Source organism: Drosophila bipectinata, chromosome XR (assembly GCF_030179905.1).
Source record: "Drosophila bipectinata strain 14024-0381.07 chromosome XR, DbipHiC1v2, whole genome shotgun sequence".
In the NCBI taxonomy this organism is placed as follows: Eukaryota; Metazoa; Arthropoda; class Insecta; order Diptera; family Drosophilidae; genus Drosophila; species Drosophila bipectinata.
In genome coordinates this window covers 16,685,024-16,713,014 of record NC_091735.1, presented here as the reverse complement: position 1 = coordinate 16,713,014, position 27,991 = coordinate 16,685,024, and the positions used below count along the sequence as shown (strand labels likewise).

The 27,991-nt window shown below is 36.8% G+C and overlaps 3 protein-coding genes across 9 annotated transcripts in view; 1 reads left to right on the top strand and 2 right to left on the bottom strand.

Annotated features, from left to right (window-relative positions):
* Positions 1–24,397, bottom strand: part of inaE (inactivation no afterpotential E) — a 33,634-nt gene extending 9,237 nt beyond the window's left edge. For 3 of the 7 annotated variants that reach the window (XM_017243412.2, XM_017243403.3, XM_017243420.3), the window contains exons 1-8: positions 23,831–24,394; positions 21,208–21,493; positions 2,597–2,691; positions 2,384–2,490; positions 2,210–2,314; positions 2,054–2,155; positions 1,810–1,987; positions 718–1,137 (exon numbers count right to left, since the gene is read on the bottom strand). In XM_017243412.2, coding sequence (XP_017098901.1) covers positions 718–1,137; positions 1,810–1,987; positions 2,054–2,155; positions 2,210–2,314; positions 2,384–2,490; positions 2,597–2,691 — 1,007 coding nt within the window. In that variant the 5' untranslated portion in view covers positions 21,208–21,493; positions 23,831–24,394. Of the gene's footprint in view, positions 1–717; positions 1,138–1,809; positions 1,988–2,053; positions 2,156–2,209; positions 2,315–2,383; positions 2,491–2,596; positions 2,692–21,207; positions 21,553–23,830 lie in introns of all 7 variants that reach the window. The other 4 variants (XM_017243381.3, XM_017243395.3, XM_070282935.1 and 1 more) reach the window with 3 other exon arrangements.
* LOC108126752 (galactose mutarotase) lies at positions 7,959–9,311 on the top strand. The gene has a single exon (XM_017243436.3). It carries the CDS (start codon positions 8,055–8,057, stop codon positions 9,219–9,221), a length of 1,167 nt encoding a protein of 388 aa, XP_017098925.1. The 5' UTR covers positions 7,959–8,054; the 3' UTR covers positions 9,222–9,311.
* A 401-nt stretch (positions 24,398–24,798) lies between the features above and the next one.
* mal (molybdenum cofactor sulfurase) lies at positions 24,799–27,947 on the bottom strand. The gene is made up of 4 exons (XM_017243473.3): positions 27,759–27,947; positions 27,498–27,648; positions 26,368–27,141; positions 24,799–26,311 (listed from the first exon to the last, which is right to left on the bottom strand). Exons 1-4 carry the CDS (start codon positions 27,829–27,831, stop codon positions 24,988–24,990), a joined length of 2,322 nt encoding a protein of 773 aa, XP_017098962.2. The 5' UTR covers positions 27,832–27,947; the 3' UTR covers positions 24,799–24,987.
* Between the last annotated feature and the right edge of the window lie 44 nt (positions 27,948–27,991).

Genomic DNA, 27,991 nt, shown 5'->3' with positions numbered 1-27,991 from the left:
AAAATAAACTCGCAAATTAACACGCCTTCTCAAGGCTTTTCTGATTCATAACAAATGCGTAAACATTTCTCATCATAATGGCCTGGCATTTTTTTAATTAAAGCTCAAATTCACTTTTGTTTATTCATGTAAAACACATGACACACCTACGCGGTGGCTTCTGGGGCCACACACATATTTGTATTTGCAATTTTCACATTTTCCGGAAAATAGCTGACGGAATAAAACAAAACTGCATTTGCACGAAATGCTGTGAACTTTTTTCCGGTTTCATCAGAGTGAGTTTTTGCTCCCCGGACCCGAACTGGAGTTGCCAGGCGTATTCCATGGAATTACAATTTTAATGGAAAACACCAAGGGGGTGGAGGAAACATAACAAAACAAAAAATAAATAAATCACTTCCTATGGCTTACAAATAATATTTCAGCTTTATTGAATTAAATGTGAGGCTTTGACGCAAATACAATACTAAAAGCTTTCAATTATGGCCTGAGATGTGGTAATATAATTTTTCCAGCAGTAAATAAAATCTATCGGATTTAATATATTTTTGTAAAATATTTTGATTTTGCCTGATTGATGCTGGCAATATTTAATTATAGTTGTTAAATGTCCTAATTGATATTTATTTGAGAGCTTTGATTGCCTTTTCCTGAATATTTTATGGTATATATTTAGTTTAATAATTAAGACAATAAATGGCAGCCATTACTCACTTCAACTCCGGCAGAAGATGCCACATCTTGCTCCGGTTTATGATGACGTACATGGGCCAGCCGTAGGCGCCCTGGGCAAAGTACATATAGTGGATGACCGTCTGAAAGAAGTCATAGTTTTTGGCATCGTTGAGTGCTAGGAACTGGGTACGCTCCGTGATCGGTACACCGCTGAGGAACTCGTAGGTGCCGTTCTTCCTTTGCCTGACAATCGCCTCCCTTTCCAGACGTTGAAACTTCCGGAGCAGGACCAGTCCGGCCACCACATCCGACGGTACCACGTCCAGCTCCCGAAAGAAGTCGCTTAGCAGCCGGGCAATGTCCGTGAAGGAGTTTCTGTTCCGCTCCGAGGAGCCCATGCAGCAGAATAACAGACGACAGCGATGATCCCAACTGTCCTGATAGGCTCTCATCACTTTTCTGCAAGGGAGAAGGTTTTGAAATGGTTTTTGTTTATTTTTAATATTAATTATCTTTTTTTTAATTATCTGTATGTGAAAAAGAAATACTTCGTTTGTATGGGCCGTACTTAATAAACTAATAAAATACTAGTACGTATTAATAAAATTAAATCTCAAATATAGTGACTCATCTATGATATGATAATTGAAACTGAAATCCACGCTTTTATAGAAAAAACTGAACGAAATCCAGCCAGAACTAGTCATTATGCTTATTACTTAGTCGTTTCTAAGAAAGACTAACTCCTCCATAGGAAGAACTAACTCTATTATATAGAACTAATATAGAACTAACTCTCTTTTAGTTTTGAAGACGCTTTATAAAAAATTTTCCTAATAAATATTAATAAGAATAAATCATAAACTATACCATTCATAAGTCTATTTCTCAAATGAACAGCTTTCAACATTAAATCCCAAAAACATACCTCTATGAAACTTGAAGAATTATTTACCTTTTTGATTCACGTATTTAAAATTTAACTAGGAAATTTTATATTTTTTGCGGACTCGGTATAAAAGCCTATACCACCTACTCCCCTTAAACGGTTTTTCGAAATTTCCATAATAAATCCCCCCATAAAACAATAAATCTTTATAATAATGCCTCTTTTATTTAAAAAACACTTACCTCTGCCGCCAATTTCGATTCATGGAGTTACTTCTTTTATAATTAAATCTCGACTCTGTTTCCCGCATAGAACGTTGGTATTTCTTCATTTTTACCCAAGAACGACCCGCGGCATCGAAGGTGCACCAGATGGTGATCAAAGTGATGACCACCAGGACCCAGTTGCAGATAATAATGGCTATAAAAATAAAATATATACATCAATTATTTATGAAATATTTTAAAACATTAAAATAGAACTGACCTATATAAACCTTTTTGGGATCATCGATGGGGGAGGTGGAATAATAGTGTCCCAGCCAAACGGAGCCCACTATCAACCAGGCAATGTCGAAGAGGATTACCACTAAAATAATATATTGTATAATTAAATAACATAAATAAAATATAAAAAACTTACGGCTCTTGAGATATATCCAGATGTTGATTGAGGTTCTCGCCTCGGCATCCAGAATACTTCCTCGCATCGAGATCACACATATACCTATTTCTACGCATATTGAAACTGCAATTGAAATATTATATCCCCACTTTAGATCAAACAATAATTAGTCATTAATTTAAGAATACTTACAAAAAAGTATCAACAAGTAGCCTATTAGATGATAGAACAAGAGTTTTACGCTTAAAATTCGTGTATTATACTCAAAGATAACCAACGAAACGCTAACGATCACAAAACTGTCACAACAAGCCAAATATATTGAATGAAATGGAAAAGAATAGTAAAAAGTGTATTTATTGTAAATGCATATTAAAGGATTCAACGTCTTATTATAAAACTTACCATATAAAGTGTATAGTCAGGAGAAATGCACCCGGAACAACGAGATCGTCAGAGCCCACAGACCAGCGGCGTCTGAAGACCACAAGTCCAGGCATCTGAAATTATAATTTTAAAAATAAAAGATTAGTTTTAAGTATAAAATAATATAAGGGAGTTCTTCGCCTACAAATCCTTAACTAGATGACTTACAAATGTATAAATATTGGTAGCTATAGTCCAAATTTTAATACAAAATTGAGTTAAAAAATAAAAGGCTTTACAAATACTGCCTAATATTAATTTATCATTAAGCCGACCACTGAAGTAAAGGGTTGTTTAAAGCCCTTGTTTAAATATAAAATGAGTAACTGTTCAATTTTATTTTAAATTGTTTGAAAATATATTTAAAGAGTATTCAAATGGAAGACAGCAGTGCGTATGGATAATATATGACATATGATATATGTACATATACTATTACTGTGTTTATGCGATGCCAAATTCACGTTTTCATTTCGCGATTTCAGCCGATTCGAGTGCGCATAATAGCCATATCGTAAATGCGTCAACACACGAAAGTTAACTATAATTTCAGCATCAATGAGTAAAAATTCGCAAAATAAATTCGTGAATTCAGCATCGCATAAACATATTAATAAACAACATATCATAGATAGAATTCATAAGAAATTTTTTAGCTTATTAAAAGTCAAATGAGTTATATTTAATACATCATAAATTTAATTCATAGGAATTTGTAGTTTAATATTTTATAATTTCCTTTTTTTTTAAATTTTGAAAAACCTAGCTCAAAATGTTGGACAATAAAATAATGTTCTCTTTCATCCTAAGCCAACAGAGCGTATGAGTAATATATAATACATACTTCTTAAACATAACATAGGACTTTTTTACCTTAACATTTTATAATCCATATTTATTTTTAATATCTTAATGAAAAATCTATTTTAATAATTTTATACTTTAAAGAAGAAAAAATAACAAAAAATTGTTATTTAAAGCCAACAGAGCGTATGTGTAATAAATTATTATCCGCGTACCTATGCATTTTGAAAGGAATTTTAAATTATATTATGTTTGAATCCTTTCCCAAGCCTATTTTAAATTTAAATTATTTTTAGAAACATGATATAACACTTATTTAAAATTAAAGACAAATGAATTCTATAAAATAAAAATGGTTCTAAAACAAACGCTTAAAAATAAAGGACTTGAATGACTTCTACCCAAATATTTAAGCACTCATTCCACTCCAAAGCAAGCTCCCAAAAATGAATCCCTGATTATTGAATCATTGGAAAGTAGAACGAAATTAATTGAAATTAATTTGAAAGCGCAGTGCTGGCTGCTTTGGGCGATTTGTAAGCTGTTATTGTGGATTATAATCCCCGATGGTAAATCAAGGCAGCCCTAGCAGTGTTTTTTTTCGTATTCAGTGGAATGCTAGCTGGGAGGTGGACAGGGTGGTACAGTCATGCTTGCATGCAAATATGCCGCCAACCAGGCGAACGAACGAAACGACTTGGGACAGCTTAAGGTCCCGGTACCGACGCCCTCGTAGCCCCCATCCATATCACCCACCAATAGCTCTCGTCACCCACACTGCAAATGTAAAGCAAAGCAAAATCAGGGCTAGACACGAGCAGGGAGTGTGAAAACGCGGGAACAGATGGAACTACAGTAAAAAACAAAACTCTTAAGCTCTTTAAAGTAATAAAAATGTTTAAAAAATTAATAATCTATATTTTTATTTGAAGTTTAGGTCTTTTTTAGAAAACTTTTGAGGAGGTTTTTGAAGTTTGTTTATAATTTTTCTAGGTTCGTAGTAGGGAAAGCTTTGATTTAATAATTATATTATATATTTAAAATCTTTAAAGTCTCCATAATCTAATATATTAACCTATTAATCTAAATCTAAAATCTATTAACCTCAAACTTGGCAAACACTCTTCTTGGTATTTCAAGAAGTATATACTTCAAAAGGAGTTGGAATCGACTCACTATAAGTCGGATATATATTCTATATAACCACTAACCATCACATATATGTATAAATAAGCTCTAGTTTTCTTTTAAGACCCCCTAGATGATAGTTTATTTCAAAGTGTAACAACTTGTTTAGGGGCCCATGGGGAGGACGTAAGTAATCATGTTCTGCCCCTCCCTCGAACTCGAGAAACCCCCACAGCCATAATCAGTGGCTCGACATGGCATCGGGGTCCGATAAGGCGGCTTTAACATGGAAATCGTACAAGGGAATGCATATATATGCACTACAAGTTGCCCTTTTTTGCATATCCGGAACTCTGGAACTTGGATTAGCCCCCCTATACCCTATACCCTCATACTTGAAATGCCAATGAAGGCAAGACATGAAAAATGATTCAGAACTGAAATCTTTATCTGAAATCAATTGCGTGGACAGGAGTCTAATCTTCTGGCAAATCACCATTTCAAGAGATATTTTCCCCAGCAAAGTTTAGTTGTTCGGCAGTATTTATAGACTTTCCCCTGGAGGGGGCCTCGAGACGGCGCAAAACAAACTTTACGAGTTCCGTCAATATAAACATAAACAAGTCGGGTAATAAACGTGTTGATTGGCTTTTGCTAGACTGGCCATAGGACTCAATATCTGCCTGCTAATCACCTTGAAAAGTGGAAAATGTGTAGGAAAATTTGCAGAGCACAGATCACGATTATTTAGCAAATTTTCATAATTATTATGAGCAGAGTTTATAGCAGAAGGAAAATAAACAAATAATATGGGGATATGGGGGTACATACCTGTGGCCAAAGTTTCAAAGAATAAACAATAAACATGACACGAAAGATTTAGAAATTTTGGACAATTATTAGTTTCTATTTAATTTCGAAGTAGTAGGCCTTAAAAGATATGTGAGATATCTATTACAATCCGGCTTTTGAATTCAGTGACAATCATTTCAGCAATGCCTTGAATTACTTCATTGGAGCTTAAAGGAAATGTATTTCTCATTTTACGCCGGGTCCAGGTCGAGTCCGGGTTTTGCAAACTGAAACCTAATTACAGGAGCGGCTTCCTTTAATTAAAAGCAAACAACTCCAGTACATTTGATGCCCTGACCTTTTGGGTAGCTATTTGTTTGTTTGTTTGTTGCCATTATTTTCTGGTACCGGGCAGATTTTTGAAAGCTTACGCCTCCCAGAAGTTCTATAATTTCAAGGTCAACACTGTCCTTATCCGAGCGAGGCAAGGATACATATTTACCTTGTCCAATCAAAATAGCAAAGGTGAGAAGCGACACCGACACTGACACTGCTGTCCGACAAACAAAGGCCGACATTGAACTTTCGGACCAACAATGGCCCAAAATGGTTAAGTGGACAAATGCCGATGACGAGCCATGATTTTGCATTTATTTGCACACCATTTTGCCATTCGACATTTCACCAATGAGCCGTGTCATGAGTGCCGAGAGCTCTGCTGCCTCTGGAAAAGGAAAACCAACAATGGCCACAATGGAAACGTCCTGGACAGGCGGAGCGGAGAAGCCTTTGGCAACTTCGGAAAACCCATTAAAACCAACTGCAGGTATTGGCCATTATCCCCAAGCTGGGGCAAGGGCACGGGCACGGGTCATTCTTTTGTGCACTGCGGGAAATTGATAGACTCTAATAGATGAATAATTAATCTTTTAATATGTATTTGAAAAATGGACTTGGGAATCATAAGAATATATGTTAAATAAACTAATGAAGTGTTGGGAACTGGTTGGGTATTATAAAAATGCATGTAACATAAAGTAAGTAAGTTTTTAAGGTTTCAGATATTTAGAAAAGGCTAACAATTAGTTTAAGAATGAAAGAGTTGGTAATGTATTGCCCATCTAAAATATATTCTTCAAAAAAAGGTTTTCCAAATAACTAGTAGGGAACTATAAGAATGCATGTAACATAATGAAAGTGTTAAATTTTATTAACTTTTTGAGGTTCTTTAGTCATAGTCACTTTATGATTAGTCACTTCATAAAAAGCTAGTAGCTACAATAATGAATTAAAGAGTTAGTATATACATTTAAAATACAAATGTTTTCCAAATAACTAGTTTCCCAACTTATATATCGTAAGAATGCATGTTACATAAACTATGTTACATAAACTATTCACAACTATAAAAAAAATAACTATAACTAGTTTTTAATGTATATACATGTATATTGTAGCTAAATGATAATCAAAGACTTGTTAATATATGGCCTACTATGGATATTTTTCAAAAAAGAGTTGACCAAATGCTAGTTGGGAATTATAGGAATTTATTTTCCTATAAACGGAATAGATGGTAAATTTTCATATTTTTAAAAACTGTTTTTTCCACTACATAACTAGTAAGGAATACTTGTAATTATTCTAAATTCTCATTCTATTCTAAAATATGTACATATTTCCACAAATATTCCTAGAGAATAACCAGTTGAGAATTATAAACATGTACTCCCAACAAGAATTTTGTAATTTATACCTTTTTTATGGAAAATAGTCGACTCCATATTTAATAAAACTATTCCCCATACTAATACACACCTTAAATATCTACCCAATATGCAAAATAAAAGTCCAAGTGCAGTGTAGAAAAGCCACGCAGCTGTCGAAGAAGCCGTAATGGGGCAAGGGCAGAGTAATTGATGGCAATTACTCTTTTGTTCTGTCTCTGTCATATATCGCAGCGTATTCAATTATTCAGTTATTGCTATTATAAATGATGATAATTCCTGTCACGGTTATTGGCAAAATAATGATCCCGTTGGCCGCTTTCGCTTATATCGCTTTCGCTTTGATTAGCTCTAGTTTCGGGTTCGGTTCTGGATCCCCCAATAAATCACACACCTGGAAGTTTTTATTCAATTTCACCCCGCCTTTGTTCTGTTTTATTTTGTAGTGTGTTCTACTGTACGATAAGATAAGTCAATGCAAGCCAGCTCCTGCCACACATTTTTCATATCTTTGCAATGTTCAAACAGGTGACACATGCACTCGATTGGACGCACTGCCCGGAGATATCATCTGGGTGGCACAACAGAAAAAACAAAGAATCTTAGGTAAACAGCCTTGATGGCAGCAATTAACAACTGGATTTATGATAAGCCTTCAGAAACCATTCGTTGGAGGTTCGATTCAGTGGTGGATTAATTATTTAACAGACTTTTTTGGGGAGGGAAATCAATTATCTAAGTGGATGATGGAAAGGGAGTGGTACTAGTAAGTTTAGGGTAAGAGTATAGGGTATAGGGCCTTTCTCTGCGCTTCTCACAAATCTAAGCTAATGAGACTTTAAGCCCCTCTCCTAGCTTTTCAAATGTATGTCTTTTCCTTCTTTTATTTTCTAATCAAACTTTTATTCAAACTGACTACTAAACAGGAACCCAAATCTTTCTCTTTTTATTAAAATTCCAAATTCCAAAATACAACTCTTCAAGTCATGGTTAAGGTTGTGGAGGACATTTTCGGGATTGCGGTGAATCCCTTCAATAAACAGGCCCAGGTGATTCGACGCTATACGATAACGAACACCAATCGGCTGTCGGTGTCGATACTCCAACTGGGCGCCACAGTGCACAGCATCAACGTCCCCGATGCGTACCACCAATTGGCGGACGTTGTCCTGGGATTCGACGATGTGGCCGGGTATAGCAAGTACCGCGACTACAAGTTCGGCTGCTGTGTGGGTCGGGTCTGCGATGTGGTCAACAACGGGGAGTTCATCATGGACGAGCGGCGGGTCATTATCTCGAAGAATCTCGACGAGAAACACCAAATCGATGGCGGCTACGTGGGCTTCGATAAGGTCATCTGGGACTTGCACATGAAGCGGCCCGACGGGGTCACACTGCGGCACGTATCGAAGGACGGGCACGAGGGCTTTCCGGGCAATCTGACCGTAATGATTCACTTCACCATCGACGACGACAATAGGTTCTTCATTCGCATCGAGGCCACCACCGATCAGACCACGGCGGTGAACATCTCCAACCACATCTACTTCAATCTGGCCGGTCAGACCACTGGGCTCGATGGTATCTTCCAGCACAGGATAACCATCGAATCGGACGAAACAATGGAGACGTTGGAGGGAGAGATCCTGACCACGGGTCAGTTCAAAGACGTAACCGATTCCGTCTACGACATCCGGCTGCCCGTCTTCATGGGCGACAGGGTTCGGCAGTTCGAGAAGAGCTTCATTCCCGGCTACGATGTGTGCTACGCCATCGACAAGGAGTTCGATGCCAATATAACGCGATATGTTGGCCGGTTTCTACATCCCGAATCCGGCCGGTTCATGGAAATCTACAGCAACCAGCCGAGCATACGATTTGCCACCGCCAACGATTTTCCGCAGGAACTGCACGGCGAGGAGCCGATTCTGGGCAAGAAGTGCACTCGCTACTGGCAGCACGCCGGCTTCAGCCTGCAGCCCCAAAACTATCCGGATGCTGTGAATCAACCGGACTTTCCCCGCATCTTCATCAATCCGGGTGAGAACTACTTCCACGAGACCATCTACCACTTTGGCGTTCAAGAGTCATGGAAGTGCTGCGCCGAACCGGAGGAACTCGAAGAAATGGACGAGGAACCTATCACCATCTAGTTCTATCCTGTTTATTATCGACTGACTGTGCTGTTTACCCTTTTCGGCTTATAATTAGTAAATAAAATGAGAAAACCAAAAAATAAACAATTAGGGACCAAGAAGCTTAGATGAGAATCGCGTAGAACGGCCATCGAGCATGAAAATGCCGCTCGCGGGGCATCTGGCACGTTTCAGATCGATTGGAAATGTAACCTAATGTTTTGCGTAGCCCAGATTGTTGACTGTTTGCTTTTGGTCATACTAAATTTAGCGCTGCTCGTTGCGAATCCATTTACTTAAAGTCTATTAAAAGCAAAACCGGGCGTATGGGAAAATCGATCTATATTTAGATGGACCACAGCGATGGATGGAAAGGCCTCTCTCCTTTCCGTTGGCAACTGTTTGGATTATGGGGGACCATTTTCCGCATATTTCGCAATTTGATTTCGGTTGCTGCTTTTGTCGCTGCAATTTTTGAATAAATTATATTCGCATTTTCGCCCATTTAGCGGATGAGATGGCTAAAAGTTAGGATGGTGGCACACTCACTCTCACCTACCCAGTCCCCGCTCACAGCTCACCTACGGAAACTGCAGTTGCCCCCCAGGGGTTAATTGCACTGGCCTTTGCCCTCCACCCACTCATCATCCTCATCATCAGGCTCTTCGTCATCGTTTATGAATAACTTTATAAACCTGGGCCTGTGCCGCACACTCTGATTGCGGTTTCCACTTCCTTTCCGCCTTATTATATAGCTTTAGGATTCGCGTGACGTGCTCCCTTCCAAGCAATTAAAAAAAGCAAGCCCCGAAAAAAAAATTCCAATGCTTTTAGCCTCACAAAGGGCTATGCACTTGGAGAAAATGTTCGAGAATACTAGGTAACTTTTTTGAGAAGCGCAGAGAAGGCACCAAAACCTAGCTAACCTTTATGAGAAGCGCAGAGAAATCCCCAAAAATGTAACAGCACTTCCTAATTTGTTCCTCCCAATTTTAATGAGATTCCTATTACATTTTTTTTTTTTTTTTTTTGAATATGAGGCAAGGGTGACGAGCAGGTCGAGCGGACAAAGAGCAAAGGGTGGGTCAGGTTGGGCAGATGGCTGGGAAAACAGCGAGCCTGCGCTTTGAGAAAGGTAAACACACGGAACAGTTGGCGCTGAAGGAGGGGACTTGGCCGGGGCTGCCAACGTTTTTCGCCAACGACCCGCTAATGTTTTGTGGCCCAGCCCCTAGCTATGGGTTTGGTTTTCTTTTTGGTTAGTTTCTGGCCTGCATTATGCGACACGCTCACTCTATTCAGCCGCCTTTAGGGGGCACCTCCAGTAGTTTAGTGGGCCAGAATTTTAAATCATAATTGTAAGCCAAGATGTGGAATCCAGGTGTACTTTAAGATTTATTCATCTGGTTGCTTAAAGGCAGACTACAGGTTACAGCAAATAAATTTAAATGTTAACAGAAGGGAATTCCTAATATGCTAATGAAAAGTCAACTGCAAGTCAAGGCAACTTCTAGCTAATTTAAAACTTCAAGTGGATTTTTATACGCAAACTGGAAATAGTAGGCACTGGACAACTTTTTCAAATCCCCATGCAATCTGATAAATTAATTAGTTTTCCTTTTTTGCGTCAACCTTTGATTTTTGAATCTTTAATCCGCTAATGGGAATTTTAATTACAGGGAATCTGATTATAAACGCGACCTTCCATTTACGCAACATGGATGGTTAGCCAATTCGTTGAAATGTTCACTCACCATTCACGCATCAGTAAATATTTGTTCAACTGTGTCCGAGGAATTCATTTCTGTTGTGTTTAACACGGAATTTGGATTAAGAATGACTTTTTGAGAAGCGCAGAGAAGGGTCTGGTTCTCGCTAGAACTAAAGAAAACATTTTGGGAATGTTTGGAGTGGAGAAGGGCGTGGTTCTTTTTTAATTCTTTTTTTTAAGGTCCAATATTCGTTATATATTATATGTGCTTTAAGTTTTTTCCAAAATATCACTTTGAAAAGCGTTTTGAGAAGCCAGAGAAGGACCTGGTTCTCGCTTTGGTGATAAAAGGCCTTAATATGTAGAGAGAATGTGTAGAGAGAATTTCTCACTGCGCTGATCTAAGGTTATAATATTTGTTCTAATTTTTTTATGCAAACATTTCATTTAGGAAAACATGTTGAGAAGCGTAGAGAAGGGCTTGTATTTTGTCTGATCTAAGTTTATAATATTTGTTTTAGTTTTTGATACCTATACTTCATTTAGAACTTGCATCTTTTGTAATTGATCTAGGGTCTAATATTCTATTTTAAACCTATTCTAATTTTTTAAACCAAAATTGTACTTGGGGAAAAGGCAAGAGAAGGCCTCGAATACACCTTCCATTGTTAATACCACAAAAGAGGCTTTTAGTTTGCCCAACATTTTCTCGAATCTAGATGAAATTAATTAGCAACAAAATTGATATGCATTTGACCCAAATTGCTTAGCCAAGGCCTCTGCTGTTAGACATCGCGTCAATAAAGCACATCGGCTCTATGGCTATATGGCTATATGGGTGATTGGCAGCCCATCAAAATCACCATCGCCGGCTTGGAAAGCCTTTGTGCTATTTGTTGCAATGGGATCAGTTTCGCACAAAGCCGAGAAACGAAGACCGAGCGACCTCCGCACCAACAAAGTTGGCTCCCAGTGCACATCCACACAATCTATATACTATATAGTCCGTGCAGTGGGAGCATATCCTTTGTCTGTGTGTGAAAAGGAAAAGGGCTGGGGGAAAATGGGAGGAGGTCGCGTCATAAAAACAATGTCATCCAAAGTAGAAGAAGGCAGCGTGTCGGACGGAAATCAACTAAAAGGCCAATGCCAAAGCGAGATGGGAAATCAGCGAAAGTTGCGGCAGGAACAAAACCAAACAAAAACAAAAACCCAGCACCATCACCATCACCAGAACCAGAACTAAAAGAAAGTTTTATGGCAATGATGACGAACCCGTTTAATGACGATAAAGGCGATGATGGGGACGTGAATGTGGATGAGCTACAGCCAAGACATTCAATGGAAACACATACATGTATATTAAATAAAATATAGCATCGCATAGGCCAAGGCTAAGCGTTTGGTTCCATCAGAGTTGGCTGCTTTTCTGACTAATTAGGTTATTCGGGTTTTAAATAAAGCCTTGGGAAAACAATTTAATTGGAGCGGAGAAGGACTTAAAATAAAATAAATCTTTATATTGGGTTTTTTTAGCTTCCTAATAGGATTCCCACAAAGACATTTTCCATTCTTAATAAATGACTTTAATTTATCAAAAATTAAGCAAAATAAAGTACTGTTTTGGATAAAAATGTTTCATAGCCGTACAGCACATTTTTGAGAAGCGCAGAGAAGGGCGCATCTCTGCCTTTGTTCGGTTCACACCTAAAATTGTCAGTGACATTCCTTGTTTATTTTATTTTGAAAATATATCCATTTTCTTGGTAAAATTCTGGAAACAATTTCGTTTGGTTTAGTTGGCGACTTTCCCATTTTTGCTGTTTTTGGGCCAACAAGGCCAAAAGCAAAGCAGGAATGTGGCTCGTTTGACATTTTTAACCAATTTCGTGTATGTATGTGAGAGCGACGTTGTGTCCCTACCCATACTAGATCAAACACCACAAAAAAATACACAAACATAAAGGATAATTTCGTCCTGCTGGGAATCCCCCCTGCTTTTACGCTTCATCCCATTGTTTCTCTTGCTGTGTATTTCGTAAGAGCTTTACATTGCTTTGCATTTTTAATTTCTTTTGCCCGCCTTTTATATCGCATTTTGGTATTTATTATATCCAATGGAATGTGGCAGAGCATGAAAGCTCTGGATAAGGACTTTCGGGGGCCCAAAAAGCGAAGAAACTGGCGAGGGCCAAAGGGGAAGGTCAAGCAGGAAACATCCAAGCAATGCCTGCTTTGGATTTTTTCCCAAAAAAAGGTTTTTTCTTTAAATAGAAACAAAGTTGGGCTTACATTTTAAATATAATCAGTATTGGGCTAACAATTTTTGACATAGTTTTAATAGTTAAGTTGAAAAGAGTAAAGTAATTAGTAAAGTATTAGTATTCTAGTATTTTTTATTTATAACTATTGTCTGTAAAAAAAATTAATTTAAACAGTTATAGTTATTTAGTTATTTTTATAGTAATTTTAATAGTTACTTAAGAAAATATTATTCAGATTTCCAAAATATGGATTGGTTCATATGGAAAAAAACATATATTTTCTTATGCTTATGCTTTTAAAGCATGCTTTTTTCATATTACTTGGAAGCATGATACAATTATATAAGGTAGTCCATTCCACTGACATATCGTTCGGGTTTGGTCCCTTAATTTTAAACTGTCAAACTGAAAGGTGATTTTTTTTTCAAAACTTTAACCTTTTAGTGGCCAAGCAAAAAAAATGACTGTGACGCTTACTATGTTAAAATTAAAATAAGGGACTTAAGTCAACGAATGGACTACCTTATATAATTGTATCATGCTTGGAAGCTAGACAAATATAACGACAAATAATAATAAAAATGGGAAAAAACAAACACCTAAGATTATGCAATACCCGATACTTATAAGTAGGTTTAAATGTTTTGGGAGATAATAAGATACCCGGTACTTTTATCCTATTTTTTTGAGTTAATACAAAATACGAATTTCCTTATTTTAGCACGACTTGTAAGTAAGCATTATCATATAAGAATTTATGATGAATATATGAACTGATGCATTTGAAACCGAAAAGATAAGAAATGTTTCCTGATGTTTATGCTTCTTAAGCATGCTTTTCACTTATTGTTTGAAAGCATAAAACAAATAAAGCAGAAAGATATAAAAGTGCCAACACAGAAACACCCTAAACATGAGATGTAACATTTTTTTAAAAGAGACTGAGAGATACCTTGAAGATACATATTCTTAAAAGTCTGAAATTCCGTTAAAAAAAGTTTTTCTTAGTTTATTTTATTAATAAATCTTTATAAATAACATAAAACCCAATAGGTTTCAATATTAAAACTTATATTTTCTCATATAAGAGTATATGGAATGCACTTTCTCGAACATGTCCATAACGCACCGGATTACCGGCTACATATTCTTAAAAGAATGGCCTTAAAAAATAGTCTTTTTTTTCAAATCTTTTAATAATAAATCTTTTAAAATAACACAAAGCTTAAAACATATTTTCTCATAATAGAGTATTTGGAATGCACTTTCTCGAACATATCCTTAACGCACCGGATTACCGGCTACAAAAACAAAAGCAAAGCTTCTTAAAGCGTTTGAGGAAGCCTTTCGCAAGTTTTGTTTTTGTTTTTCTTTTCGCCTGCTCCATTGTTATTGTAATTGTTGTAAGCAAGTAGAGAACGAGAGAGAAGGAGAGACGGGTTTCGGGAGAAAGGAATAACTGAAAAGGGAAATGGAGTATGAGGGACGACGTGTTGAGTGCCGCAATTTCTGTCTTCTCTTTTCTCTTCTTTTTCTCTTTTTTTGCGGCGGTATTTACCCGCAGGCTGGGCAAAGATAGAAAAGTAAAGAAAAGTCCCAAAACCGGAAGAACGTCACAAGCATTTCGAGAGCCTGCAAAAATATGCAATTGTTTGTGCCAAACAATTTGCCAAATAGAACAAGACAAGCCGTCAAACAAACAAGAGTCTCGCAAAAAAAAGAACCAGAAAGGAAGAAAGTTTTCTGTAAGGAGGCCATTTTCCAAAGTAACTCCCTCTCTTTAAATCCCAGACAACCATTTAAAAAAGTGAATTACTTTTTATTTCAGAAGTCTCTACCAGTAGTGCTTAAAGAATATCTATTGCAGGCATCTTTTTAGAGTTCCAGTGTATCTTAGACCAATAAGGCAGAAGAAAGCCTGGAGGCAAAAAGTAAGAAGAAAGCGGTTTGCCAAAAGACGGTGGTGAGTTTTTCAAAGTTCACCCACCACACTCGCACTGGCACTCGACCTGCACACACTCGTACGAAGCAACACACCTCTTCTATCTCCATTCCACACCAACCCTCCTAGAGTCTAGCCCCAACAGGGGCGTCCTCCGTTGGAGTTTAAAAGGGGTTTCTATTTTTATATTTTTGTGGGAGTTAAAAGTTATTTCAGTCTTTTTTCTTGTCTTTACAAAAAATTGTATAAACATTTATTATTTACAGCTAAACGAAATATGTTTATGAATGAATGTTTATGCACAGGGGCTTGTTTTTAGATAATAATACATAGATGTTACAATTTATATTAAATTAAATGGTAAAGCTTTGTAGCTCTAAGAAAGTCTATTGTTTTGTTTAAGTTTTTGTAAGATGTGATTTCCTCTATAGTTGTTTCAAGGTATTTGTTTCTTTGACTGTGGTAGAGAGGGCAATCTATTAGGATGTGGGGTATAAACATATAAACATTGTCAACATTTTTGGGTGTGTTTTTAACAAAAATAAATTATTGAAAATTAAATAGTTATTCAATTATTTAAAAATTTATAAAAAAATGCAACATTTGAATTAATATTTCAATTAAGGAATACATTATTCTGTCATTCTGTCACTATTATTCAACAAAAAACAATAACTTTACAAAGAATACACTTTTGGGAAAAACAACTAAATAAGATTTATTATTTCTGAAAAAAAATATGAAGTACGTAGTTTATTACCTCAAAAGCTTATTATTCAATCATTCATTTTAAAATAAGCTTTGTAAGTTTAACAAAAAGAATGTCATAGATAGAAAGGAACTTCAGAGACCTTAGAAAATAAATAGCATTTATTTATATATTTAATAAATACCCGGCATTTGAGGTAAAAAAAATTCTTAGCGGGAAACTTTCAATGTATTGTGTTCAAGTTTTAGCCTTTAGCCTTGGAACACAAAAAAAGATTATTTATAAATTCGATCAAACAGGGGTTATTTCTAAATCGCGCTTTTAAGAAATCGTGATTTCCAACGCATAAAAATAGTAATATTTATATTTTCATTTATAAAACAAAAACATAAATTTTTTCCTTAAGGAGGAGACTAGAAAATGTAAAGCTTAACTTTATGAGGCTATTTATGTCAGTTATCTGGTAATTAAGAACGAACATTGTATAATTGGAAACTACTACTTTTTTGTGCTTTATTTTTTATGAAGCATAATTTTAGGTTTTATATAGTAACTTTGGATTAAACATAATCTATTAAATATTTAACTTATCACTTTTGCAGAAATCTAAAATAAATACCATACTTAGATAACCCAAAAGAAATAGTATTTTTAAATAAAATAAGTATTTGAATTGAAAACCCCCTAAAATTGACGGGCCCCTTTTTGGAAACGCCTCTGGGCGGCTAGAGAAGCATAGAGAAAACGCGTGGAATGACAGACAATAACAACAACAATAAAAACAACAACAAGAATAACAAAAACAACGACGATTTTCATTCCAACACAAACAAAATCCGCTAAAACTCGCCGATGGCCGTTGCCTTCAAGGGGGAGAGGAGGCAGGAGGATTGATGGGTGGTGGAACGGGGGAGTGGGTGGCTGTGGTGGTAAGGTGGCACAAGTGACGCTTACGCTTATGGCGACAGCCTGGCAGCTTTGACATTTGCATGTGTATTATGCGTGACTCTCTGTTTTCCCAGAGTGTGTGTGTCCTGGAGAGTTCTTGCCAATACACACACACATACCAGCATCATTGATGGGAAGAAAATCCTTCGAAGTTGGCAAACAGAAAAGCAGGCTACAAAAATTCATCGACATTTCGCCAAGTTTAGTGCTTCTTATGCTTTTTTCTTTATTTTTTTTTTTTTTTGGCTTGACAGCTCGATAGAACAAAGGACATGATATAGACAGATGGTCAGAAGGATAAGTGACAGGATGCCTTCAAAATGGGCCATACTTTAAGCAGAATTGGTATAGTTGTTGATTATATATCCCTTTATAATATCAAGTTTGTATTTTATACATTTTGTAGACATTGCCAAAAGCCGGTTGATACGAAAGTGAAACAACACACGTTGCCCTCGCCACAGGCATCCACCATTTCCACACACCCATACCCATATACACACATGTCCTGCGACCTGAGCTCGAGTCCTGAGCTCACAGGGCTGCTGCTGCTACGGCTGCGGCTGTCGTCCCCAAAAATAACTAACCCCCGAAGTGCCGCAGCCGCTTTCGCATCCGCAGTCGCTGTTGCCGTAACCGTAGCTTTAGTCCTACCCGGAGCCGGTGCCACGAAAGTTTTTTGGTGGGGGAGGCAGTGGCAGTGGCAGAGGCCGATGGTGGATGTCGCGGGGGAGGGTGATAGGAAAATGGAATGCCTGGACATGGAAGGACAACCACTATATACCGGCTTATTCTGTGTCCTGTCTGCCTTCCTTTAGTCTAGGCCATCCCCATACCGATCACCCTCCCCCAAGCTTCTGCTCCCCTCCCCTCTTCCCTCTGCCCTATACTTCCAATTTCCATTTTCCTTTTTCCCGATGCCAAAATACCACCACCCAGAAATTGCCACCCACCTTTTGGCCTACAGGCAGAGAAATATCATAAAAATATGATTTTATTGGCAAGGGGAGTTTCTTTTTTGGGGAGAAATTTAATATATTCTTGCACAGTTTTGATGTTAAATTAAAAACTAGATACACTGCGAATATTTTTATTTATTCTTGATTACAGTGAGTACTACATAATTCTTGGGGTATTATGTTTGAACTACAATTGCCTCTATCATACATATATCTATCGCGCTTTCCTCTCCTTACTATACTATTTTAAACATCTATTCTTATATTTTTCCAGAGTACAGAAGCTTCTTCGTTCTTATAACTCCATCTACCAACTTAGACGTACTTCTATCCGCGATTCAAGCCGTACCTTGTGCGACAGCGCCCCTTGGTATGTTGGTGGGCTTAAAAAAAATTAACGTCGTGTTTTTCCTAATTCTAATTGCATTTTAAAAGTCATATGTAGTGTTTCATTATTATTAAAATTAATCGAAAAGACCAAGAAAATATTATAATTCATTTAATAAAAGAATATAACGATAATATAAGATTGATAATATATTAAATAATTATATATAAACACAAAGAGGAAGGTTATCACGAAAAAAAGTAGTATTACTTTATAGTATATTATGATACATCAATTTTTTTGATTTTTGAATCTAAACTATATAAACTATACTATATAGCATAGTATTTTTATTAAAATATGCAAGAACTCTGCAACACTTCTGGCATTTACTTTAATAATTTTTAACAATTTAAGAAAATACAAAGCCGGACTTACAAAGCCGTAACCACTATTATTTAATACACAATTCGAGTATCTAAATTGTGACTATTCACAAATATTGGAAAAGTACAGTTTTACCCATATTTAAGGTGTAAGGTTAAGGTTATTAATACCTTACCTTAATAAGGTTATTTAAGGTATAAGGTTTAAGGTTAACTTGCAACTTGCTAGCATAAAAGTTGGATTAATAGATGATAATGATAGATATTTGTATCATTTCCTACCTAATATTTTCTATCTCTAACTGAAATACCATTAAGTACTTTCATATAAAGCAATTAAAGGAATTAAAATATATTTTAAAGCACTTATAAGAATACAAAGATATTATTCTAATTAATAAACATATCAAATAGTTCTTTTATATAAGATTTATATGACACATATGTTTCTTTCTCATAATTTCTTTCAGTGTACTTTTAAGGCAATGCCATCGACTGAAACCGAATACAGTGGCCGGCAAGCAGCAAGCGGCATCAGCGAATTTTCTGTCTATTTTTATCTTTTTTTTGTTTAATTTTTTTAATTTAAGCCCCCCATTGCCGCCCCTGTCTTTTTCTCGTCTTTGCAATATTTGTTTTTCTTCGAATTTTTTTTCTCTTCTATTTTTCCCATTTTTTTGCCATCTCATTCTGGTAAACGTTAATTTTCATTTCAATTTGCAAAATCATTTACACTTGCAGCAGTAGCAGTTCGAAGCATTTAAAATTCGTCGATTGGGGATGAAGACTTTTAGGGCCCGGAAAAATTGTAATCAAAAGGAAAAGGCAAAAAAAATAGGAAATCCTGGGGGTGGCTCGACGTCAACATCCTTTTTAGATAGGCTTAAAGCTTATGCTTTTAATACGGGGATGACAGTTACCTATCATTTAAATGGATGGGTAAATTGTATCTCCAACATTTTAGAAGAAAATTTATAAGAAAGACTTGAAATTTGTAGGAAAATTTGAAAAAACTGTCAATGTTGAAAAAACTAAATAGTAAGCCTTTCTTTAAATTCTTCCAAATGTTACAAGATTTTACCATTAAAGCTAACTATTTTCTGTAAAAAAAATTTTGACTTTTTAAAAACAAATAATTACTAAAGAAAGGTGAATAATAACAATAAGATAATAATAATAATAATAACAAAAATTAAAAGTTACAATTTTACAAAAAGAAAGTTTTTTTCAAAAGGCTTGAACATTTCTACCATTTTCTTAAACAAATCTTTAAATATATTATAGTAAGGCAGTCTACTACCTTTTCCTAACCTAATATTATTTAATAAATCCCATTACACTCTAAACATTTCTATAACTTATTTTACAAATTTTCACCAATTCAATAAAACCAATTACTTCCAAATTTTCTATCAAATATTCCACTATTTTTTAACAAAAAGAACTTGTCTAATAAATGACATGTAGCTCTCTTTATAATTTTACTCAAGAATAGAAAAACTTCCCCCATATAATCAGCCCCAAAAACGAGACAATTTACCACCATTTCCGTACTACAATTTTAGGGCTTTGTATAAAATAATCCACCACTTTCGGCCACAAAATTAGTTATCCAATAATTGGTGGCTTCGGTCGGGATTTAGCAAATGGGATTTGTGATTGTGAATCATTTACGTTTTCGGCGATGAGGCTCTGGCCTTATTCTGAATTTTCCGGCTGCTGTCAAACTTTGGCACTACATTTCGAGTTGTTGTTTCTCGTTTTTCGGTTTTTCGGTTTTCGGGTTTTCGTTTTGTGTGGTTTATAATGCTGAGTCTACATTTTGGCAAAATTACAAACCAAACAGTAAAATCATCTACAGAAAGTAAATATATGCTTATACGTATGTATCTTTATATATGTATGTGCTTGTCTGTAGATGAGAGACGAGTGTTTGAGAATGAAAGATGGGTACAGTCTACACTCCATACAAGGTTTACTTGCGATTCTTAAAAAAAGGCAAATTTCTATAATTGTTTAAGTTTAAGTTTAATAATTTCAACATTTTATTTTATGGAAATTTAAATACTTGAAAGTCATTAAAATCATAATAATTTATAGCCATTTTTAAACTTAGAACACAGGAATGGTGTTCAATAACACCATGTTTGTTTAAAATTTAATTTTAAATGGAATTGTTAATATAACATTTTTTAATAAAGCACTTAAAAGGACCTAAAGCCAAAAACAAATTTAAAAGTTCTTGTAAAAAAAAAGCACACATACTCTTGTTTTAACAAATAATTGTTTTAAAGAAATTTGAATGACCTTGTACTTCTTAGGTTTCGTTTTTGTTTTACTAATCTTAAAAGCAGATTTTGAAATTAATAAATATAATGAGAAAACATTAATTTATTTAATCAAATTTATTATTTGTAAAACTACCTAGCCTGCGCTTGAGCCTTTATTTAAAATTAGCTATTTACTGTTAAATTATCTTTTTTTGTGTAATCTTAAATCTTAATAATCTTAAAAAAATATTTGTATCTCAAATCTTAATAAATATCTTAAAATATCTACAAGTTATTATATTTTTTTACCAATTTAAAAAATATGCATAGCTAAACAGAAAAGTAAAGAATATATATTTAAATATTTCTCATCGAATAGATACTGTATCTTTCTTTTGTTTAGTTTAGTTTATTTATTTTATTTTTTTTTTTTATTTGAAGAGTAAAATGGAAAAATGCGAAAATGCAAAAACAAAGAATGTCATACCGCAATTTGTTGTTGCCAGCGCAACGCTGGCTGCAGTCGGGCGTCGCTGCTGACGCCGCTGCTAGCTGCGCCGTTGACTGCGCTGCTGCTGCTACTGGTGGCTGCGGTCGAAAAAGTTGGCAACTTTTGATGGTGGTTTTTGGTTTTTGGTTTAATTTATTTATTTTTTCCTTTACAGATTTTTTTCCTTTTCTTGGTTAACGCTTTTCACTGATTTTCCAGCTTCTGCTGTTTCGGCGGCTTGCTGTCTATTTTTTATGGTTTTTTTTTAATTTTCCTTCTACTTCTTTAAAACAAATTTCGAACGGTAAAAAAAAAGTGGAGAAAAAAACGTTTCACGCTTGGCTTCATTAGCATTATTATTGTGGTTGTTGGTCTTGTTGTTGTTGTTTGTGTTTTCTCTCAACACTTTCTAATGAGTTCAAGATACGGAAAACGGAGAAAGAGAAGGCGCCAGAAGAAAGAAAAGGAGAGGCGATGCCTATTCATTTTCACAGAATCCACGGTTTGGTTTTATTTTATTTAAATATTAAGTTTATTTTTGGAAGATAATTTACAATTTTGGCAATTAATGCCATTATTAAAATGTCGAAATGCATTTTTAAACTTTAAAATGGAACAAATTTTAATAAAAATTAAAAATTTAAAACAAAACCAAGCTCTGTTGAAACTTGGTTAAGTTTCTCAATTTTAAAGATTAAAGATTTTAGCATTTAATTGAAACTCAATTTTAAAGATTAAAAGCTAGAAACCCTACTATTTATTTTATTATTATTTTTTAATTATAGGTTTTGGGTTAAAAATTAAATAGAATAATATCACTTATTTAATTATTTCAACCAAGATGTTCAAATCTTTCCATAGAGTAAAAAATTATGAAAAACATATTTAAATAATTCCATAATCCAGAATAATTTATACAAACACATACATATATGTATGTATCTATTTAAAAAAAATATAACATTTTATGTCAATACTACTTGTAAGTAAAATGGAGAAAAACTTAAATACAAAAAAATCTTTTTAATATTTCAAAATTTGAAAAAATTTCGAAAATTTCTAAATTCTGAGAAAATGTAATTTAATTCTCAGTTTTTATTTATTTGAATTAAATTTTGGAAAGCTTGTTTATTTTTAAAGAATTCCTTCATTTGAATAGCAATTAATAATCCAATTTTGTTAGATAATGGCTTTAAAAGTTTTTCAATTTATACTGGCATGTTTAGAACCAGACTTTATTGATTAAATTTGGGAGTATTTGGCAGGCATAGTCGGTGGTCTAGCCCACTTAAAACAAGTTCTCAATGATGTAGTTTGATTAACTTGTACACTTATTGCCCCCACTTTGTGCGGGTGTCATTTAATCTCGTTTATATCAACATCATCATCATCGTAGTCGACGTCGTGTGACATTATTCGAGGAGTTTCGCTGCATTCTGCTTTGGGCGGGTTTGGTTGCATTTAACGAGCCTGAACTTTCAACCCGCACAGTGGTTGAAATCACCCTAAAATTGGTCATTTTGTAAAGGCTGATTGGAATACCTCCTAATACAACTGCAATCTTATTTTATTTGCAATTACGTTTGTTAAAAATAATCTTCCAAGCCATTAGCCAAACGAGTCAAAAGTTCAAAACGATAAGGGCACTTTTCAATTTAGTTATGACTAATCGATCGTGTTTATCAAAATTTCTTATCACTAACGAAAAAAAAAACAATATAAAGACACAAAGGTGTTTTGAATTCTAAGTGTTTATACAAATTTTAAAGAATTATTTAAGGAAAATATTTAATATAAGAAAAATTGAATAATCATTTATTTGTGACATATTTAAAAAAATGTATGTGCTGTATATAAATTAGTTTTTCAGAACATTTTTATATTATTCCTATTATTTTTATTAAAAATTTCAACTTTAAAATAAGTTTGGTAACTTTTAAAATGTATAAATACAAGAAATAAAAAAATATTGGTTTCTTACTTAGTTTCTTCTTTCTTTTTTAATTTTTAATAATTATTTCAAAAAAATTTAATAAAAACACTTAAAAATACACAACACATATTAAAAATACATTAGTGGTTTTTTTAAATATATTTTTTTAATTTTAAAAAGCATTTAATTATTACAAAAAATGCTAAACTTTTTAAAAACGGCAAAAAATAAATATGCATTTGAAATCTAAAAACTTTCTTTAGATAAAACTAATTTTAAAACATTATAGATTTTTAATTCAATATAATTAAAATTAATCACAGTCACAATTTTAATGAGTTAATTGGTTTGTTGCAACCACTGTGCAACCTGCAACCTGCAGTGCTGTGGCTATAGCTTCAGCTAACGGTAAAGATATGGCTTGAGCACCGACGGCCTTGCCGACTAATTACCGGTTACCGGTAATGCGGTCGCAGCGCAGTCGGCGTCGCAGCCTTAATCCCGCCGTATCGGATTATGTTGATGAGATGAATCCGTTTTGTGCTTTTATTTGTTTTTAATTCAGGTACTTGCAGATCGATAAATGGAAATCGCTAGCTCTAACTTCGGGCACCTACTTCTCATTTCTCCTTTCTCCGTTCTCCTTCTATTTTCCACTTTATTTTCCAAATTGAATATTTCATTTACCATTCACTGTGCTGATTTATCCGCCGATTGCTATTTATACACGAAACATTTATCTGGAACCACCACCGAAAAAACACACAAAAACAAAAAGACCGGAGAGCACTACAGAAATTCGTTAATGTCCATCAGCATCCAAAGAGATTCTGCTGGCTGCGCTGCCATCGCTGTTTCTGTTTCGGTTGCTGCCACTGTCACTGCCGTCGTCGCAGTCGGCGTCGCCATGGCTGGCGCTTCTTTTGATTTCTAGTAGTGTTTTTGTTGCTTTTTATGGATTTACACACGTTTGTTTACGTTCTTCTGCTGCCGCCGTCTGTTTTTATTTCTTCTTTGATTTTTCTCGCTTGCGAGTTACTAGCTTGCGAATTTCTTGCAATTTCTTATTTTATTGATTTACATTGATGTTTTATTAATGCATCGTGCACTATTTCGGGTTTGTCGTGGTTTACGATTTTTCTGTTATATTTCTCTGGCAAGACGCGCTCGCAGCGTCTCGGCAAGCGAAGAAAAAGAAAGCGCTGCTGCGCCCGTTCTGTCCGACAGCTTTCGCGCAAAAAAAAAATAGGGCTGTTGAAATTTATCAAAATATTAATATATCGATATTCTTTTTATGAAATTGATACATTTATATCGCGATTTTGGACTTGCCTATCGATAGTTGGCAACACTACGCGGCTAACATCGATGGAACATCTCTCTCTCTCTCTCGCTCTTAAGATTGGGATCGACATGTTCTACAAATTTGAAGTATTTAATTATTTTCTTAGCAAAAAAGTATTATTTTTTTATATTCAAGAGTCGGAAGAAAAATGAAACGCAACCCTTTTCTGTTACCCTTGAAATTTGCCTCCAAAATTTGAAATTGGTGTGGCCAATGTGACTCTCTTGACTTGACTAGTCGATAAGTCGATTATCGATTAATTTAACAGAGCGCGAAATTAATATATTTTGAAAGTTTTTGAAATAATATATTGTTTTTAATACATGTTCATTCACTTTATGTATCGTTGGACCCTTTAAAAGGATTAAGACACTGGCAAGAGGTATCTGGTTAACTAAATTAATAGTGATGTGGTTAATATACAGTGCTTTTTGTAAAAAATGTGACTTTTCAAAGATTGTGCTGTGAGTGGAAACCTAAATGCTAGTTGGGAGAGAGCTCACTCCACGAGAACTGTATCCCCGCAGGACAGCTGCAGATCGCCGTTATCCTTGGAAATCCTGGTGACGTAAATGCCAAAACGCATGCGTCCGCTTTGGAGACGGGAAATGGTGGTCAGAGTTTCCGGAGAGCGTTCACCGGTTTTCTGGTTTATGCAGATCATATCGCATCGCTGGCAAGGACCTTCCACCTGGAACTGGACCTTGCCGATGGACAGCTGCTTGTAGTGCAGCTCCTCGAAGGCCAAGCCGGTGTCGATGATTATGTTGGCCCGGAAACGATCCACCGTATCGTCCAGCGGCTCCTCGAACTGAAGGGATCGCACCGAGGAGCGATTGACGAGCAAGAACTGAGCCTGATTCACCAGGCTGAGCTTCTGCTGGTCCTTGGAGGAGTTCCTCTGACCCGATTGCCGCAGCAGGCGGAGGCCGTCTTGGCCAAGATTCGTGCTCAACCACTCGGCAACTGCCTCGCCGCAGTCCAAGCCCTCCACAGGCTGGCGGCACACTTTGCTCACGCACTTGGCCGAATCGGCGGCCTGATCCTCCAGCGAGAGCGGCACCGACACGAAGGAATCTCCGAAATGCAGTTCGAGGACGTCGCTTTTAATCATCGGCCTGATCAGACACAGCTCCGTGCAGCGTTTCTGGGTCAGGGCCATGCCGTTCATGTCCACGATCATCCATTCGCGGTCGTACTTCAAGCCCTGGTCCGTCAGTGGCCAGGAGTGCAGCGTCCCTACTATTTTGAAGGCCGCACAGGACTTCACCGGGAAAACGGCCATTTGCAGGAGTTTCGGCCTCAGGTTCTGGACACGTGCCTGCAGCACAGGAGGCAATTGGCTCGCCTGCTCCTCGATAAACAGAATCCTTTGCTGCGGCTTTGTGGCCAAGTAGCTGGAGCGCAGCATTTTCAGCAGCTGCTCCACATCCTGAATCCTGGTCATGTAGCCGAAGGATACGCGCACTGCTCCCGTGGGCTGGCCGTCGATCAGATCAAAATAATCGCCACAGATCCTTCCAGCCCGCTTGTATATCGCATCCATAGCGTCGCCGTCTAGTCCCAAGTAATATTGGCAGGCCCCAATGTTGCAGAAGCAACCGGTGCGCAAGAGGATGCCATGCAAGGCAGCCACGCAGGCAATCTCACCGAAGCCCACATAGTCACCGCTGTCGGTGCGCACATTGAAGGCGACGATGCCGCCCTGTCGGGATCTGTCCTGGTAGCCTGCCTTGTTGTATAGCTGGATGAGCGGTTCCCCATTCGGATGCTTCAGTTGCTTCAGCTGGTCCTCCAGGTACTTGGCCAGGCCATGGACATGTCTGTGGGAAAGCATAACTTAATACAGTCTAGCGTAGACCTCATGAACCAAACCCACCTAGAAATCCGCTCCATGGTGGACAGTTCTTTGGTTTTCGGTACCATTCGCTCCAGGGTGCGGAATCCCTCGAGCAGACCCACAATCGCCAGAAACGGCAGTGTTCCGTCCTCGTACCGCTGGTGGAAGGACTCCCGCAGCTGATACTCCATGGCATGGGGATAGGCGTAGTTGATGGTGCCTCCACCGAAGAACGTCCTCTTTCTGAAGGCCTCTGCTCCCCGCTTGCTGACCAGCAAGGCGCCCACGCCCGTGGGATAGCCGAATATCTTGTAGAAACTGATGCACACGAAGTCCGGACGATATCGCTTCAGATCCAGGGGATTGGTGGCCACAAAGGAGGCAGCGTCCAGGCAGACATAGTAATCGTTATTGCTGGCTTCTCCTTCAGACCCCCAGATGTGCTTTCCTGGCGTGTGCAGGCCATTATCCTGAATCGTTCCAATGGCGTCCAGAGGTATCTTGCAGCCACTGAAGTTGCACTGCGCGGAGAAGGTGACCAGGGATTTTCCCGGATTTGTGGTCTCCCCTTTGGATGAGCCATTTTTTATGGAGCATCCGGTTATTTCCTTTTCCGTCAGCATGTAAATCCCTTTGGCATGGCTGACCCTCTCCCGCATTCCCAGCACCGAGGTGTGATTCTCCTGGCAGAAGTGAAAGTTTCCCGAGGAGCCAAAGTCAAAATTTTCGGCGACCAAGGATAGCGAGGCGGTGGCATTTGCGGTGAAGATGACATGGTAGTCCTCCGCAGTGGTGTTGAAGAATTCCAAGACTCTGAAATTGTTTACAAAGGTTTTCATTTAATTTCTGGCTTTAAATATATAATTAATTTTAAAACCTTGTTCTCGATTAGTCTCCTGAGAGATTAGGGTTGGCATTGCGTGTTTATGACCGAGTTATGGAATTATTTTTTAATAATAGTAACAATACCTCAGTGGAAACTCAATATATAGAAAATAATAGCTTAGGGCATTAGAATTTAAAAGTAGAGAAGCCGAGGAGAAGGGGACCTTTTCCTGCCTTCCTCGAGGCAAAGCATAGCCTCTCCTGCAAGGGCATTACAATGACAGCCCCCTCCAACTTTAGTTCTAGATTCACAATCTCTTACAATCACTATAATTGCCACTCACTTGTATCGAACCTGGTCCACAAAGTCGCCGGTAAGGCGACAGGTGTGCGGATTGCAGATGACATTTCGCTGCAGTTGCTCGGCCGCCGCCTTCACCTGGCTTTCCGCATAAAGTGTGGTGCCTGCATGATCCAGGTAAACACTCTTGTTCTCTGGAAGTTACATTACATATATCAATTGGGGGCTCTTGTTATCTGGTTTCTTGTTGCGTATTTCACAATGTTGTTTTTTGTGCTTCTTCTTGCTCTTTATCGCCACTTACCGGACAGTCTAGAGAATTCTGCGTCGATTTTCAACTGCTCCGATTCGCTGAACTCCGGGCTATATAGCGTCATGTTTGGCACTGATGGGTACGTATGCGATCGGAGACTTATTTATATGGGAATGCAATAATAATTGCTGGTAACAAAAACGCACAGCCATACCCTGTTCCTGGAGGATTGGCTTGGTTGGGTAGATCTCTTTTCGAATTCAGTTTTTCATCCCATAACTGGC